The sequence below is a fragment of the Pteropus vampyrus genome, unplaced genomic scaffold, assembly GCF_000151845.1.
Source record: "Pteropus vampyrus isolate Shadow unplaced genomic scaffold, Pvam_2.0 Scaffold348, whole genome shotgun sequence".
Lineage (NCBI taxonomy): Eukaryota > Metazoa > Chordata > Mammalia > Chiroptera > Pteropodidae > Pteropus > Pteropus vampyrus.
The window spans coordinates 1,759,708-1,778,895 of record NW_011889129.1 but is presented as its reverse complement, the minus strand read 5'-3'; the positions used below and the strand labels follow the sequence as shown (position 1 = coordinate 1,778,895).

General features: G+C 37.3%; 1 protein-coding gene and 1 long non-coding RNA gene across 3 annotated transcripts in view; one reads left to right on the top strand and one right to left on the bottom strand.

Annotated features, from left to right (window-relative positions):
• SLF2 (SMC5-SMC6 complex localization factor 2) overlaps window positions 1-8,685 on the bottom strand; it is a 36,399-nt gene extending 27,714 nt beyond the window's left edge. For both annotated transcript variants that reach the window (XM_011378852.2, XM_011378853.2), the window contains exons 1-4: window positions 8,371-8,685; window positions 5,777-5,820; window positions 4,607-5,349; window positions 3,248-3,305 (exon numbers count right to left, since the gene is read on the bottom strand). In XM_011378852.2, coding sequence (XP_011377154.1) covers window positions 3,248-3,305; window positions 4,607-5,349; window positions 5,777-5,820; window positions 8,371-8,510 — 985 coding nt within the window. In that variant the 5' untranslated portion in view covers window positions 8,511-8,685. The remainder of the gene's footprint in view (window positions 1-3,247; window positions 3,306-4,606; window positions 5,350-5,776; window positions 5,821-8,370) is intronic.
• LOC111731044 lies at window positions 6,678-9,829 on the top strand. Its single transcript, XR_002776926.1, has 2 exons — window positions 6,678-8,366; window positions 9,245-9,829. It is a non-coding gene; the product is annotated as an uncharacterized LOC111731044 (long non-coding RNA).
• The last annotated feature ends 9,359 nt before the right edge of the window (window positions 9,830-19,188 follow it).

Below are 19,188 nucleotides of genomic sequence, written 5' to 3'. Positions count from 1 at the left end.
GTTAAATTGTGGCTCCCAAAATGATATGTTAAAATCCTAACTCCCAGAACCTTGGAATGTGACCTTAATTAGAAATGGGGTCTTTTAGAAGGGGTAATCAAATTAAAATGAGGTCATTAGGGTGGATTTTAATCCAATATGACTGGTGTCCTTATCAAAAGGGAAATTTGGACAGGGAGACACATGCAGAGGGAAGATGATGTGCTATATGGCTGGAAGGATACATCTACAAGTCAGGGAATGCCAAGGATTGTAGGCAAAGAGCAGAAGCTGGAAGAGGCACGGAAGGCTTCTCCGTTAGAGAGCATGGTCCTGCTGATAACCTTAAGTTTGGATTTCTAGCTTCCAAAACAGTGAGGTAATCAATTTCTGGTGTTTAAAGCCACCTAAGTTTTGGTACTTTGTCATGGCAGCCCTAGGAAACTAATACAATCGGTGTGTTAGGAGCTCCAATCAGAAGTACTTTAATAACCAGTTTTTAAAATTTTCTTATTGTGTTTAAAAATGTGGTTTCATTAATTCATTCTTAAAATTCATCATTCATTAAAAATTCACTATTTATATAATCAGTATTCTCCCAAATCAAATTTCCCTAAATCAAGTTTCCTTCTTCACATGGACAGATCCTCCATGTTCCCAAATCTTCAAGAGAGTAAAAACAAAAATAAACAAACAAAACCAAAACAAAACAAAAACCTCAAGAGTTAAGCAATTATTTGAATATCTTGGTCAATACATAAACTGGAAAATTCAATTTATAAAATGAAAAATCAACAAATAAACAAACGCCCCATCTCCATTCTTCTACAGATATCTTTTATTAACTGAAGAAATCATTCATGCCCACTCAGTTTTCTGGGGGTTAAATGTCTTATAAAAACGGACAGGGGTCCCTTACAGTGCTAAATGAGAAATCAAAGAACTAGGAAAAAGAGAAGACTTGGGGCAGACTTACACTGATTATCTTAAGTTTGAGAGTTATAAAAAAGAGAGCTATTGAGCTTGTCAGTTTGAGTTTTATTCTATTTTCCTAGAGAAGTCAGATTATTTATATACAGCTAGTAATAAGGAAAAATTCCTGCTTTGTTCAGGAATTGAAGACTTACCCAAGAGACAAAAACTATCTGTGGGCAGAATTTAGGAAAAATCATCTTATTAAGAGCTTTTTAACATTTAGAATTAGAGGAGAGTGAATTGGTACTGCAGGCAGGCTCCCTTTTTGCAAGGTCTCCTGGGCAGTGGATTAACTGCAAAAGTTTCATGATTCTTTTTGCACCCCTTGTACAATCTGCAGCCTCAATGTTTTACAACATTTCAAATATATATTGTATATAAAATACTCAGATAAGACAGAGATTGATTTTGTAAAATTAAAAAAAGGAAAAATCCAAATCCTCATTAATAGGGGACTGCCTGTTAACAAATTACGGAATAAACTAGAGATGGGTTAAATTGGACCTCAAAATTCAGCCAAATGGGGACAAATGCCTATGCCACCAACATTTTTGAAATCCTTGAACTTGTGTGAGATTAATGAATGTGACTATGTATAGCACCATCACAACTTATAATTGTAATAGCATTAAGATGAACAAGACATAACATTTAATTATTAATATCTATTCACTATCGGATAAAGATAAGCATTCTTCACGCTATCTAGTGAAAGAGAAAGCCCCTTATGTGCTTTATATTCTATTGACAGTCAAGTATGAATATATATTTATTAAGAGTAAAATACAATTATGATAAATATGCAAAATATTTGAAATAAAAATAAGTGAAGACAACCATCTTAAGTTTGCCTCTGAAAATATGTAGAAAACATCTTTTTCAAGCAGTGTTCAAAAACTTCAGTATGTGAGATTACATAAATCTAAGTACTTCAGTCACCATTGATGAAATCTGCAAATCCATGAACTAAAGATAATTTTTACCTTACTCATTTCATTATCAGAAGAAAAAAAAGTTGAATAGTTTGGTGGCAACACTACCACCAGCAGCCCTTTATACTGCCAGAGTATAACTCTAAAAGTATTTTGTTCTTCCATTCATCTCAGTGCAAAGTGATCATTTATTATTACAAATGTGCAATACACTGAGGGTGGGAGCAATCGCATGGCTGAAAAATTACTGTTCTTGTACTATAATATCAAAATTCACTAAAATTGGATCACCAAAATAAACAATATTATAAAAGTTAAATAAAATTTTAAGAACACATAAAACTTCAAATTTATTCCTGTATCCTGGAAGCTCCTTCTATGATGGTAAAGTAAGATTTTAGCCTTGGCTAAAGACTGATTTTAACACTTGAGATCACTTGGTCAAAATGCAGTGCACCTCTAGAAAATATAAAAAAATAAGAGTTTTACATGAAACCTGAAGAATGATGTCAGAACTGTTTCTCTGTGCCTCTGTTTTTTTGGTCTCTAATAAAAGTAACCACCTTATATGGATGTGAGGCTCAAATGAATTAAAAAGACACAGAATGGGGCACAGTAAGTACTCAATAAATGATGCTATTATCATTACGTCCAATGTATCTTACTGAGTGTATAAATTTGTAAAGTTCATTTTTCAAAGTTTGCAGTTATAGCAGGGAAAAAAAACTCTGATACACCAAACTATAAATAGTTGTTATTTCTGGGGGCCTTTCATTTTCTGTGTTATAAATTTCAGTTGTGTTTGAATTTTATATTGTTCTATTTTCTAGCTAAAAAAAGATAAAGATACTTTAAGAATTACTGAATTAACAGTAACTTATTTTCTCAACCAGTAGGTACTAAAAGTACAAACTAATATCATGTAAGTGTCCTTGAAATTTGATATTAAAAAAGGAATCTTTGTATTTGAAAGATAGGAAACATTGTTTTGGATCATGATAACAGTTTCAACCATACAGAAAGCATCTTTTAATAGAAAGATCTCAGTCTATAATTCTAAGGATACAAGATTATGCTTCTTAATTATAGCCAAGGACTCAAAAGTAGAACAATGATTATCATGTGAAAAACACATTATTAGGTAGTCTTGAAGAAGGCAGAGGAAAGTCAAGACAAACTACAGGTTATACATACTAAATTCAAAGACTATTCCTTTTCGAATATAATTTTACCAAACTCTAAACTAATCTGAGATACTCATTCACTTTTAGAAGGAATCTGCATATTTAAACAAATTTGCTTTAAAAAACAGTGCCATTAAGATGCAAATTTAAAAATTCATAAATTTAATTTGATTCTACCTGAAGCAGGTTCCCATGAGTCAGAAGATGATCTTTTTCTTGAGAGATGTCCATTTTCCTATTAGCAAAATAAGAAAAATTAATTAGGAGTCGAAGGAAGCAAAGAATGTGAATTTTTCTTCGTAACATTTAAACACAGATTTTTAGACTGAATGAAGCAAGCACCTATATTTGGAGGTAAATTCAAACTTCTGTAATAAAATATCTTAAATTCTTAAGTTTCATCATAGAAACAAAGGGCATTTGTATCATAAAAATATAAAAATGCCAGTTTTCCTAATGCAAATTTAGAGATAATTCAAGAGTAATATTATAGTGTACTATTATTTTGATAAATACTAAGCCTAATACTTGCCAATCAAACGGCTACAACTCACTCTTCAATACTTTTAAGTATTGATGCAACGCCAAATACTGAAACCTTATAATAGACCAAATGTTACTAACCTCTATTGATTATTAGCAAATTTCACTTAAGGCACCAAATCCCTGCAGACCTTAGAGTTTCCAAATATATTTTCCAGCAACATACAATGCAACAATCTCCATTCACTCCTAGAATGCCATAGTTTGGTTTATTTTGGTTTATCTAGTTTTAAAATCTCATAGCATCTTCTCAGCATAGTAATTTTTTGTTATCTGATCTTCCTGTATTTGTTCTGTATGTAGAGAGGTTCTTTGAAACAGATATACTTAACATGACTATCTAGGAGAGAGGAACAGCTTTTATGCTAATCTAAGTTTGGTCCATTTTCAAGAGAAATTTGATGATGTTAAGATGTATTTGGATAATTTTCTAAGACCCATACTCAAGATTTATATGTAATCTAAACTAGTGATTCTCAAACTTTAAAGTGCATTAGACACCTGGAAGGCTTGTTAATCACAGATGGCTGGACTCTACCTCTAGTTTCTAGCTCAGTAGGTCTGGGGTGGAGCCCAAGATTTATTTTTCTAACAAGTTCCCAGGTGATGCTGATATTGCTAGTCCAGGGACCACATTTTGAGAACCTCTGTTCTAAACCATTTCCTGCTATTTTTGATTTTCCATTCTTCAAGTATCTCCCTTCGGCATAGCCTACTTTAACAATGACTATATTTGACTTAAAAAAAGAATGCTTTACTGATTAAGAAAGGTCTTTGTTCCTGGTCTGAAAAAATTAAGGAAAAGAAACACTGCTTTACTGAGTCTGATAGACAACTGGAGAAAATCTAATAAAACTAGCTTCTACGCAAACTGTGTATCAGCATTTCTTTACCAAAAGATACCAATATGAACTTAACAATTATTAAATACTTTTATATTTAGCATCTAAATATAAAGCAGTAGCCAAGCTAATCAGTAATTATTGTGCTTACCAGGTTTGAAAGATTACTCTTTCCAGGTGCGACATCATTTTGTTTACTTTGTTCCTGCCTCGGTTGACAACTTCTTCCTATACTTGAGGATTTCAAGGAAAGGTTGCTTGCTTCTGAGAAAGAATTTTCTGAGTTGATTCTCTGCTCCATTTGTTCCTTTCTCAACTTTTTTAGTTCCCTTTCTCTACAGTAAGAAGCTAGTGACAACTGGAACTTAGCTCCCAGTGGGCTTTCTCCTGGGTGGTGCCTGGATAAGCTGCTCCTGCTGCTAAGACTTCTGGAGGTATTCTTGAAGATGTCAGCTTCTGTCACTGTGGCCTGCTTTCTGGAATCTGCATTGGTCTTGCTTTGATCTCTATCATTCTTCTCCCTATTTTCATGAATGAACTGCGACTTTCTTCTCTCTGGAGATCTATGTTTTTTCTTTAGTGTCTTCATCTCTTTTGACAAGTGAAATGAAGGAGGAAGACAGACTTTTGTAACTGTCTTTGGACATTTTGTGGTTAGTGACACACAAGGCTGACATGATTCATGTACACCACGATCTTTAGGGTGCTCTTTAACACCTTTCATGAAAGCCTCTAAAATAGGGCTCTTTTCTGACGACACTCTTTTGGGTTTAGATTTTTTTGGTGAGGATAGTTTCCTTTCGAACTGCTCTGTCCCAGTGATGGACAAACCACTTCCTCCATATTTGATGTTTGATTTTTGTGGAGAATCCAACATATGTCTGTCTAAATAGCCTATTAAAACATATATAAATTGCATATTATTAAAAATATACAAATTATGTTGTACATTTAAATTAATATTTAAAATACTAATCCACCATAAAAATTTTCGATTTATTTAGATATGATACATATTTTATTGCCAGAGGTGATTAAGACATGGTTAATAGTTGTACTTTCATAAGCTCCCTATGGCTCTATTTATAAAATAAGTTACTGCATTAGAGAATCAAAATAGTATACATTATGAAAATTACCACAGGAATTTTAAATGTAATAAAGTGTAAGAGCAAAAGTTTCTTGACGATGATTAGAACTTATATTTGTAAAAAGACATTGCATTTTCATATTTCAATTTTAAACATTATGTTTAATGAGTTTAGATCTAAAAATTAAATCCATCTCCCTCCCTCCCAAAATGCATTAATGGAATACATACCTTGTTTTGAAGCTGGTTTGAAGAAATCTATAATTGACTGCTTCCTGAAAATAAAAGCATAACTAATATGGTATCACATAAGCAAATATTAAAACCTCAATAATTCAGGTTAAATGGAGAACACTAGTAGATTTATAGTATATAGGCTGGATTTCACTGAATAGTTTAATCAAATTCTGACAATGGCAATTATGCTTTGCTGATAAAAAATTGAAAATACAATCCACTACTTCCTGTAGGAGTAAATTTATAAAATACAACTGAGGTTTATACAGCCTACAGTACTAAAGTGTAAGATTGAAGCGTGGATCCAGAGAATTGGTAGAGTGCTTCCTGGGACTGAAAAGCTTGCTGTTACACAGCAGAATAAAAGATCTTGAAGGCATCTGATCTTCTTCCTTTATATATCCACTGACTGGTACAAAATAATGCTTAATAGATGTTTGCTGAATGAATAATGGAGATTGTAAAAACTGAGTAAAATCTTAAGGCTCATTAACAAGAATAGATGGTAGAATGTCAATATAAGTGATTTGGCCAGTCTTGGGAGGTAGATGGAAGTGTGGCAGGCAAAAGACAGAAAGGATCAAGCATTAACTTTATACTTTTATACAGTACCATCTTTATATACTACCCTCTTTATACACTAATAGTTTAAAAATTTTAATTTTTAATCTAAAAATTCTTAAATTAGAAAAATAATGCACTGTCTGGGAAAAATACAAAACAAACAGAACAGGAAGTAAATAACAAAAACAATTCTTTTTAAGGATTTCTGCAATGTACAGTGGACATGAAGTGAAACAGAACCATATCACCAGAATTTGTATTGATTTGTTCATGTATTTAGTTGTCAGCTGCATAGACGGATGTCATTATGTGCAGAGCAAAAAATTAACTTTCTGGCAAGTTTTGCTAAAAAGTATTCATTTTACTGAAAGAGAATAAGTGGTAGTCTCACTTTATCTAAACATTTATCCACTATGAGTTTGGAATGCTCAGAGAAAACTTGAATAATCCAAGTCCCTTGTAGGTTAAGCTTATTTTATATCTTGTACACTTTACTGGTTACATTAAAAGAGGAAGGCTCATTTTTAATGGTTTACCAAGAGTCTATAATGTTTGAGATATTGGTAGAAAAGCTAAGTGGTTATGAACATGAGTGATGGAAGGAAGAATTTATGCATTTGATTTCAAAAAATAAATATCAGGTAAACTAACTCTATGAGAGTAAAGAAAGAAATGCTGGAGGTTCTGTAAAGTGGAGAAGGATGATGCCCTCAGATATTGGTTGAGGAAAGAGAGATGAGACAGGATTAAAAAGAGGTTAATTCAAAACAAGATAATACTAAATGTTTTTACATTAATTTCTAAAAGTAACACTGTATCTCTTCCCTAAAAATATTAGATTCCTGGCTTCTAATTGATTAATGCACCAGAGAGAAAAATGGTTTGGGTAAAACATGCAGGAAATTTGTAAAATAACTATGAATGTAACGTTCAAAAAGGAACGGTTCCCTAAGTTCATATGCATAAAAATGTTTATTATTTATAACTAGTTAAAAAATTATAACAGCTCACAAACCCTTATTTGAAACTTTTGGAGCCAAATGTATTTTAGAATTCTGAATGTACTGGATTTTAGAAAGAGGGTAACTTGGATGCAGTATGAAAGCCCTCCAGTGGGGTCTTACACTGCACTCTGACACGTTAATATTTCTCCAGCAAACTTATGAATACTTACACTTAATGGAATAAAGACCATATACAACTTTCCATTAGTTCTAGTCAGGTTTGGCTGCCAAATAAGATGTAGTGCCAAACTTACTGAAAACTTTGAGTTTTCATATCTTTCTGACTTTCAGAAATAAGGGATTGTGGACCTGTACCACAATATTGGAAGACAAATTTATTGTTAAACTTACGTTACAAATTTTTACACTTAAAATAAAAAAGACAGTACCAAGTGTGTAGAGAATTTAAACACGTTTTATTGTCAGAGGATGTCATTTGAGGAATCTCCCCATCTCATTACATAGCTCTCACAAAATCTTTACATAACTGGCCTCTTGGAGAGAAGTAAAATTACTGGAGAAAACATATCACACTCCAAATCTGCATGTTCTTTTAAGTATGAATTATCGTGTACACTTAACTATAAAGTAATTCGTGGAAGGGTTTTCCTCATCCCATCTTACATAATTTCACCCACAATATAAAAAAGCTTATACTATTAAACCACTAGGATCGGTAGAGCTGGCCAAGTATAGAAACCACCTAAATATGCATTAACTAGTTAGGGCCCCGGGTACCAGCTATCGTAAAAGACAAAAATCACGTTCTACCTAAGGCGGGATCTCCGTAGCCATCTAGGCTGTGGTCACTAGACCGAGGACAGCGTCCCAACTATAGAAGAGGAAACTCGAACTCCCAGAAGCCCCCGCACGGAGGCGGGGCGGGGGTTTGCCAGGCCCTGGAACGCGGAGGCCTGAGCTCGCGGAGGATGGCGGGAACTAGAAGAGCGGCCGTCCGCAGTCCTCCCTCATACCCTTGCCCCCGCGACCCGGCCCCTTCTCAAGCCCTCTGCACGGTACCTGTCCCCAGGACTCTCTGTTCTCTTTCCCGCTGCAGCAGGGGCGGTACTACCGGGTCTCAGATGGCAGCGCGGGGGCGACGACCCCGGGGCTGGGGATGAGGGGAAACCTGGCCTAGCGAGCATGCAGCGCCTTGTCATGTCGGCGCCGCTGGCGACGGCGGCATGAGCTGTGGCTGGAGAAGTTGGGTGCGTGGTTGCCGTTTTGCTGCTGGGACTCTGGGAAGCTGTCGGAGCAGAGGTGGGCGGCACCCCCTTCTCTCTTCATGGCGGTTCTCTCTTCGGAAGTGACTCCTGTGTGAGCGGGAAGGAACCTGAGGACCATCAAGGGGCGGGTCTTACTTGAAGAGTCGCATTCTGATTGGATGGCACGGCGGTCATTTCGGTAGTGGCGCAATAGAAAGCCGTAGCCTCTCTGAAGAAGGAGGGGTTTCGGGAAGGGGGAGGGGAGAAGGAAAACTGCCCCGCCATCACGTGCGCGGGGGGCGGGGGGCGGAGGTGGCGCGCGCTGCCGAACCCCGGCCGCGTCATCCGTGGCTCGCGCGTGGGGCGGGAAGGCGCGGGCCGCTGTGGGCGCTGCGGCAGCTGGGGGCACCAGCCTAGTCGAGAGCGAGGAGCGAGGTTTGCAGAAGCAAACGCAAGCCCAGCAGCCGCCTTCAGTGAGGATGGCTTGCAGTTGGGTTTCTTGTGCCACACAATCGTGCCTCAGAAATTCTCAGCTATTCATTACATTGTCTCTCTAGCATTTTAGGCCAAAGTGTCCTAATTTCCTCTGTAGTCCGCAGAGACCGATCTGAAAACTTGTCCATTCTGAGGGTTCTTGAGTGCTGTGGTTGATTGTTTTTCTGTTTCTTTTTCTTTTTTTTTCTTTTTAGGAAGGAAAGAAACTCCGATGGAATAGACTTTTTATTCCACAGAAGCGTTTTGTTTCTCAGCTGCTGAAAGGAGTTGTCCATGAAGTCTCTGCAGCCAGATTCTTTGGAGATTTTTTGAAAGGAACATAGTCAGGTTTCAATTACCCATGTTAAGTGTAGACAGCATAGATTAGTGAAAGCTGCCAGCAGTTTCCAGTCCTTTGTAAGTGGCCTGTACTTTAGAGCAGAGATCCATAACCCCTGAGCAGTGGTCGGGTACTGGTCTGTGGCCTGTTAGGAAACTGGCTGCAGAGCAGGAGGCGAGTGGTGGCGGAGCGAAGCTTCATCTGTATTTGCAGCCGCTGGCCCCCACTAGCATCATCACCTCAGCTCCACTTCAGATCATCAGGCATTAGATTCTCGCAGGAGCACTGGTTCCTTGGTGCCAAAAAGGTTGAGGACTGCTGCTTTAGAGGCTGTTAGCCAGTGTTTTCCTTACAAACGGAGAGACTGATAAGAGTATCTGAGCCTCAGTTTCTGCATCTATAAAACGGGTATTCTACTTTTCTGGGTAATTAATAAAAGATAAGCATTGTAAACTGCACAGTTCAGAGTATCTCATGTAATAAGTACTGAGCAAATTAGAGTTCCTTTGTTCTTTAAACCAACTCTTATACTTTAACTTACTATCAAAATCTTCCAGAGACAGGTCAGATATTGTTATAATAACTATTAACTAAAATATCAATCACAAGGATGTCCAGGCTTAATTAGCAGGCCTGGTCAATCGGTTGGACAGAGCAAAATCTTAAATGACACAAAAGAATTTAGACAGGTCTTTAAAGTTTATTGCACTGAGATTTAACTGCTTCGATAGTTAAGCATGCCTGACTGACCTGAAGTTCACCTTTTCTTCCTGGTTAGCCCTCAGGAGGAAGAATTAATGAGGAATAAAGTGGTGATCAAGGTGAAGGGTGGAAGGTAAATGGTGAATGTACAGGGCTCACATGCATCCAAAACATATATACATAGCTATCTGTATGCTAGATAGTAGTGATGCAAGAAAGGAAACACTACAATAAGGGACATTTTTCTGCTGCTAATAACTGAGAAATTGCTATATCTAGTATTGTTCCTTACTTTAAAAAGAAGATAAGATATGCTTAAAATATATTGCATGAATAATGACATATGATTTTTATTAAGGGCTTTTTACATGTATTATTTCCTATCTCTTGTGCTTTTTGTTAGATGTTTCTACACTAATAAGTTCCTGCTTCTATACTAGCACATCTACAAAACATTTAATCTGATTCATTTCATTGCATGCTCAGTCCATAAAAAAGAGTAGTGCATAAAAACACGTTCTGCATGATCAATTCGTTGCTTTTCTTGGATTATAGTATTTGAATCATCCAGCTTTCAAGATATCACTCTAAAGTCTGTACTCATGCTATCAAACAATAGTTTTCACATTTTCTTAATCTGAGCAACAGATTATGGAGTTAAGTGAGGCAAGAAATCCCTTGATCAATAAATGGAGATGGAGTCATAATGAAAACACAATTAAAAAAAAAATCTTCTTAACAGGGAGGTAGTTATCTAAATCTTCAATAAGCATCAAGGCTCTTCTTTGTTTAAACTGTGTTTGAAAATGAAACAAATTTGGGTTGCAGGGTGAAATATGCTCAACATACTAATCAGAACTCCTAGGAATTTCTAAGGCCCTTTTTATTCCCCTAAATAGCATTGGACAGTTTATTTTGTGTTTATATGCCTTCTCCTGCTTTGTGTATATATTCAGTTAATATAAGGGCTTTTTACACATTAATTTGTAGTGGGCTGGAAATACATGGCCAGGAAGCTGTACACTAAGTGAAAGATGTTAAAGAGTTCAGGTGTTTGTCCTCAAGATAGGTAGAGAAAAACTTGCGTGGGGCTGGGGGAGAGGATGAATAAAGTAGACAAGACTGAATTAGAGATTTAAGACAAAACTTCAGCGAGGATTAGAAAAATAATTTGGAGAAATTAAGGCCAGATGACCTTAAAAGGCTAGTTTGAGCAAAGATTTTTGGTCATGGGGATGAGGAAGCAAAGCCCACAGGAACAGAGTGGCTTCTGTGTATGAAACTTGTATGGGGTACATACAGTTCAGCTCAGTTTGACACTCAGAGTTGTTAAAGACAATGAAAGACCTCTGATTCTGGCCTTGATGGGAAAGAATGGGGACAGCGGCAGAAACAATGTTGCATGAACAACAGATTAAATTTGTTGGGAGAGTCAAAACCCAAAGTGGGAGTCCTGCGAGGAGTGGCAGTATAACTCATGCCAGAGATCCCAAGCAGTCACAAAGAAAACAGCTTGCGCAGATTAGCTCACACAGTACCATAGCGGGCAGTGACTAAAAGAACAAAAGGTTAGTAAGTTAACAGAGAATGAAGAAGTTTATTCAAATGCAGGGAACTCTAAAAGTAACTTCTGATTTTACAGTAATGACATTCTTTTGCTCTGAATTTGCTACACTCTGGAATAAACTCCAAGGCTCTTGTTAGAGGGTGGGTTAGGGCAGGTGGAGAGGCAAAGATAGATTTGCTGCATAGTGGCTAGGAGAATGTGTGGATGGGAAAATAGAGGTCACTTGGGAAGCAGGATAAGGAATGGACTCAGAGAAACAGGAAATAATTGACTCAAAAGCTTGACAGAGAAAGGACCATATGATGATCTGGAGAAGGGAAGGCAGCTCTAGCATCTCAAGACCTGCACAAATTACTTAGCAAATGGATGCTGAACTCAAAACTTCCCAACAAGTGCTTGGAAAAAGCACTAGCTTGGTTTAAGGGGATGCAGGGGAGAAGTCAAATGTAATATGTCACGTCATGTTACTTAAACTGCCTGGGAGTAAATAATAAAACTGCAAAAGCAGATTTGATGTTTAGGAAAGTAGATTTCTTGTTGTTTCACTATAGAATGGTGCAAGATAGAGTTTCTCACACTTTAGAATATGAGTAAATATTTGAGATTTTTGACATAACTTATTTCCTATACTAGTATTTATGTAATATATTTTTCTTTAAATCACTTTTTAAAGTTAAATACATTTGTTTTAAAAGAAAACAATCATTTCTGTAAGTGGAAAATCAATATCACTTAGAAAGTGATAACTATCCAAATGGAATCTAACTGTAAAAACTAATAAATAACTAAATAACAAATAGAAAATATATATCCATGCTTCTTCTAGAGCAACTTATTTACTAGTGATGATAGGCATAGATATTATTCATACATCTAAAATATAAGAGACTCTGGGACTTAGTGGTTTTATGGACTCCAGCCTGTAATCAGGCGTTTTCTGGACTTCGTCAGCAACCCATTAGAGAGTTTTGAAATTGATGTAATGGGTCACAGACCGAATCGAAAAAAAGAGAATGGAGTAGAGAATATTGGTGCATTGCACATAGTATTTGGGTATGTATATTTTGTAAAACTTACATCTTCAGTTATATATATATTTTATATGGCAGTGATATAAAAGGATTTCTTTGGCCCCAATTGTGGACAGTCGTGGAAACATTTGAAAGTCGCTGTAATCTGTATTCACATTTCACGCTTCTGTGTATTGGTGGCACTGAACAATAGCAGTTACTTGGAGGAGAAATGATGGGTATCCTTTGGCACTCCTGCTGGTGGGGGGTGGAGTGAGACATAACTAGGGCTCTCCTTGTGCCCTTTTAAGGCCATACCTTTCGAGAGTGTGTCTACTGGGGGGACTTGTAGAGGGAGGCAGATGTCTCCAAAGAAGCTTGCCTATATCCCTTCTGTGCTATAATAGTTTTCAAGATGGGGAGGAGTGGCTGAGGTGACCCTTTCAGGTCCCACCTTGTCCTCAGTAATCTAGGGACTGTGGGTGAGAAATGGGAGAGAAGGGAAAATGGTACAAAAGAGGAAGAAAGATCTATTTCTTGTCCAACCTGCCCAGGGCACCATCCTGGAACTGGAAACCATCTGTAGGGAATAATACATTTGATCTCACACCTTTGCAATGCTCTTACCAGAATTCAACACACCTATCATGACCCATAGGGCTTTTCTTTATCTGCCTCTTCAGAGTCATTCCCTATCACCACTATCTTTAAGTTGTAAGTTTCCACGACACCAAAATACTGAACCACCTATACCAGGCATGATAAGATGGCCTCCCGAAGGTGTTCTTTTAGCTCTTGATGAGTTTTTTTAAAAAGATATGGGGTAACATTTTAAAATCAAGAGATTTCACATAAACGTCTAGATTTCTGTCTTAGTCCTATAAGGGCTAGGTAGGTAATATAAGTACATGAATCAGTTCCATTTTCCTAACTTTTACAGAGTTGGGATCAGAGAAATATTTCTTAAAAGCATTGATGACAATAATGGCAAACACCTACTGGGTCTTACTATGGGTCTGGCTCTGTTCTAAGCACTTTATGACTACTGACCCATTTAATCTTCACCACATTCCTACAAATTAGGAAATGGTGACATTTGCCCAGTATTTGCACAAACGTGATGATATGGCACCTGGAACTCAGCCTCAGAGAGTAGAGAGATGGGACTGGGAAACCTGGAGGGCACATTCCACACTAAATGCGGACAGCCTCTTCAGGCCACAATTTCCATGTGAGAATGTAGGCCCAATGTTTTCTCTCTCAGCATTAAACCCTGAGAGTGCTGGGGTGAGACGTAATATAGACCTATAGTAAAAGCCTGCAGCTCCCTATTTGAGCTGCCCTCAATGTCTTGGTATATACCCTATATTTCTATATTTCTGTGAGATGGATGTATAGAGGTATTCATTGCAACACTGTCAATAGCAATAGACTGAAGGAGAACTAACTAGTCTAGCAACAGGGGACTAGTTAAACAAATGATGGCACAAACATGCTTTAGAATACTATGCTGCAATTAAGAATTCTGGATTAGATACACAGGATGTGTTGTGGTTAAACATGCAGGCCCTAGGGTTTGACTGCCTCGGTTCAAATCCCAGCTCTGCCACTTAGCAGAACTGTGACCTTGGGTGCGTTGTCTAACCTCTCTGTGCTATTGCCCTCATCTACAAGAGGGAATGATGATAGTACCTACCTCATAAATTTTTGTGAGTTTTAAATAAGTTAATACAAATAAAGCACTTAGAACAGTGCTTGGGATATCATAGGAACTATAAGGTTTAGCTATTGTTACTTATTGTTGTGACTTTGTTAAATTAACATTTGTAAAGTAGAGCCCTGGGATGTTAGGTGGTGAGTCCATGGTCAATAAAAGATCCAAGAGAAAATACAATAGAGAAGTTTATTACTCACAGATCCTGGAAAAAGTATGTGGCATACCTTGAGGTGCCACTTAGGGAGGTCAAGACAGGCTGTAGGCAAGAGAGAGAGCAGCGGGACCAGGGGCACATGCCTTCATTAGGGTCTGTAGTGGAGTGTTTTGGGGTTCTAGGGCTAAAGCTGGGTTGGTCAACTCAGACCTAAAATAGCTGGGTTTTGGTAAGCTCCACAGGGGTCTAATTAAGGGGCACACAAGGGAAAGGCCTTGGGAGATGGGAGACTATTTATCACAAGGGCTGTTGGGGAGTCATATCAAGAACTTATATTTACTTGAGACTCTGCCGGCTGTTATCTAGGCATGCGTATGGGAGGGTTAGTGTCAGTTCAAGGCCCCTGCAGTCTCCTTGCCCACACAAAATGGATGCAGCAATATTATGTAGTGGTTTTGCAGAACTCTCAACACTTGTAAATAATATAGAATGGTAAGAAATAATCTCTAAGATATATTAAGTGAAAAAATTTTAAGTCGCAGAACAGTGTATGCTACTATGTTATTGCCTGTGTAAATAAAAGAGATTATTTGCATGTTTATGCCAAGATTATCTCTGGAAGGATGTTGTGCTTTCCAAGTGACTTCCTAACTGCAGCATGGTATTCTGCTATATGTATGCACCATAATTTATTTAACTAGTCTCCGACTGCTGGACTAGTTAGTTCTCTTTCAGCCTTATACTACTGATAATACTGCAACTAATACCTTTATACATTCACTTTTGTAAACACAGAAGTATATCTCTAAGATACATTTGGAGGGAAATTGCTGGGTCAAAGGACATGTACATTTTATATTTTTGATAAACATTAGTCATTGGTCCTTTTAACTGTCCAACTGGATCATAGATAAAGAAGCACATAACAGCGGTTGCCTCTGGAAAGAGGTTTTCTCCTATTTGTGAAATTTATATTTACCAGGTGTTTATATCATTTTTCCAAAGAAACACAATTCTTTCTTCCTTCCCCTGCTCTCTCTTTTTTCTTCCTCTTTTTTCTTTTTTTTCTTTCTATCACGAAATAAAAGGACCAGTGGTTTTAGATGAAAATTTATACTGTTACATTAATTGTTTTCAATAAAGACCTTGCCAGATAGCTGTCACTATTCCTGTTAGCATTTACTCGTTTCTCCTTCATCTGCCTTCTCTAGGTCCTCAATACTGACACCCCTACTCCTACCTGCTCCTTGTGGGCAATGTGGAGGCCATTAAGTTATGTTGCCTGACAGAGATTTGGTAGCACAAACATTTGTTGCTGGGTTCTCAAACTCTAGGTGTCTTAAACATAACTCATTATTTTCTCTCCCTAACCTTCAAATTTGATGCACTCTCTTCCTGTATTTCTTATCTCAGTGAAATCTCCCCATACCTATCGCCCAAGCCAGAAACCTGGGATTCCTACTACCCCCTTCCCTCTGTTACCCCCAGCCCCCACCTGTTATCAGTCACCAAGTCTTGGTGATTTTGTGCCCTAAATATCACTTGTATCCTCTCTTTTTTCTTAAAATTACATGCATACACACACACATCGATATTTGATTCTTTTTAAAAATGTAAAAGATATAGACAAATACAAAGAGTGATATTATAAATATATATTCACCACTCTAAACATACAACTGTAACATTTTGTCCAGTTCTCTTTTCTGATCTTTTCATTTTTATAATAAAACGTTACAGAAGTAGGTGATTCCTTTTTAATCGACATCCCCAATTTAATTTGCCTCCCTCTACTATGTGATTTTCAAATCCACAAGTTCTCCATGCCTCGGATTCCTTATTTTTTTTACATATACATATATTTGGCCATAAAAAATATATAGGATTATTTTATACATGTTTTAAAGATATGACACATGTACATTTTATTTATGTATGCAGTTCATATGCCACATTTTATTTATCCATTACAAACAATGCTGTCATGAACATCTCTGTACATGTTTCTTTGTGCCCATGTACAAAAATTTCTATGGGTTATATAATCAGAAGGGAAATTGCTAGGTCATAGGGTATTTGCATTATTAGGTTTACTGTATGCTGCCAAATTGCTTTCCATAAATAGCTGAATTAATTTTCAGTCTTACTAGCAATGTATGAGAGCACTGTTTTCTTCATGTCTGTTCCAGTATTTGATATCATCATCCTTTTTTATTTTTGTTAATCTGAATGGCAAAAATGATTTTTCATTGTTTTATTTTAGTGTTCCCTTAATTATTAGGTTGAATATCTCTTCATAATTTTTTGGGGGGGCCATTTAGATTCTTCTTTCATTAATTGCATATTTGTATATTTCACTCATTTTTCTAAACTTTGTATTTTTTTTATAGGTTTGCAGAATTGAAAAAATACATATTTTTGTATATTCAGATATCCTTTCCATCCCTCCTGCTGTATCTCAATACAGGTCCTCATCATCCTTTGCAAAGTTTATTGCAACAGCTTCCAAACTGGTCTCTCTGCTTTCAGTGTGCCTTTCTTTAATCCATCTTCCACACTGCAGCCTGAGCTATCTTTCTAGCAAGCAAATCTGAGCATGCAGTTCCCAAATTCACTATTGACAGGGAAACAAAACAAAAACATCATCATCAACAACAAAATCCCCAAACAAATTTTAAAGCCCTAAATCTACAACTAAACTCCTGGGCGTGCCATATCAGGTACTCCATGATCTGATCACTTTCTACCTGAGTGAAGCCATCCCACTGTGTTCCTCCCTGTGCATCTTACACCCAGCCATTCAGAACAAAGAATGGTACTGGCCATTCTTTGAACACATCAGCCTCACTCATGCTTCTGGGCTTTTGTGCACCCATTGTACTGCTATCTTGCCCTCCTAATAAAAATTTCCCTGACGTCCCTGAAGAAACCTGGTTGCTCCTTGCTCAACCCATGTATACATTATGACTCCATTATAATATTTATGACCTTGCATTGAAATGATTTATTGTATATATGTCTTCTCTATGCATTGAAGCCTTCAGCTGGCCAGGGTTTTTGTCTGTTCATCTCAAGAGGCAGTATAGTAGAGTGGTTAGGAGTGTGGGCTGTGAAGCCAGACTGCCTGAGTTTAAATCAGCGCTGTTTCTCATTGGGAAGTTGCGTGGCTTCTCCATGCCTCAGATTTTTCATTTATAAACTGGGAATAATAGTACCTATCTCATTGGCTTGTATTAAATCAATTAATACATGTAGTAAAGTGCTTATAGTAGTGTTTAGCATATAATAGGTGCTCAATAAAGGTTAATTCCGATCCCTGTTTATTAACTCATTATTAATGTTATTATTTATTCGTGGTAGGCACTTGGTATATTTGTACAAATAAATGCTTTTTTCACCTGCCTTGGATGTCTTAATACTTTTTCGGAATTAGTACCAAAGAAGTAGTACACACACACACACACACAATGGAATATTACTCAGCTATAAAAGGAATGAAATCTTGCCATTTGTGAAAACATGAATGGAGCTAGAGAGTATTATGCTAAGTGAGAAAAGTCAGAAAAGGACAAATGATTTCGCTCATATGTGGAATCTAAACAGCAAAAACCAAAAAACAGAAAAAACAGAAAAAGACCATCATATAGAGAAAAAGCTGATAATTGCCAAAGGGGAGGAAGGTGAAATAAATCATAAAAATTAAAAATAAATAAAGCCAATCTCCTTCAAACCAAACCAAACCAAACCAGGAAGGAGATAAGAGAAGATAGATGTAGATAAGGTTATAATAGTGTTTATAACCTTGTCCTTGGGGTGTTCCCCCAAGGTTGCTCATAGCAGCATTGTTGTAAAACATCTGTCTCTTGCCTAGTCCTGACTTCCTCTGATTTCCTGACACCAAGGCCCATTCCTCAAAAGAATATACTTGGAGCAGTGGTAGCCTAGGTGATACTTGGACATCCCCAACCAAAATTTCAGGCGTAATCCCCACAGTTTATTTAGTACTGGCTTGCGTCTTGGTCAGTAGTGTCCCACTCTTCCTCCTTTCTTTCCCATCTCCTCCATCCCAGGCACTTAGCTACCATACCGAAAAGAACTGGAAGCATTAGAAAAAGGCAATGCATCAAACAAATCTGAGAACATTCTTTGCATTTAAAAAACCTTAGCTAGCACTCTGTGTTACTTTCACCTCAGTCCTCTCCAAGTCACTCACCGAGTCTGCCTTTTCCTTCTTCTCTTCACCCTTGAAGCAGCCTTCAGTCTGAGGTCTCAACATCTGATAAAACCAAACCATCTGTTCCAGGATTCCCCCAGAATCCAGTTTCCCATGTTGGGGCGTCAGATGGTCTTTACCATAATGTTCCTTTTGAACTCTTCCAAGCACAAAATTCTCACTTTGTGTTCTTATGACCAGAGCAGAAACAAAGCTTTCCTGGGTGGTTGGCAGCAGGAAAATATGCTTTGTTTTTGTTCTGTAGAGCAGAGCCTAGAAATGCCATGCCTGATTTTCTAGAGGCCCTTACAGCACTGCTGGCTTAGATCACAAATGAAAAATTCAGATGTGGACAGGTGTGAAAGTCAAGGGATCAGCCTGGGGGATTTTGGGTGTCTCCAATTCAGCAGAACAAATGGCAAAACAACAGGTGTCCACAGATGTACCAACCCATGA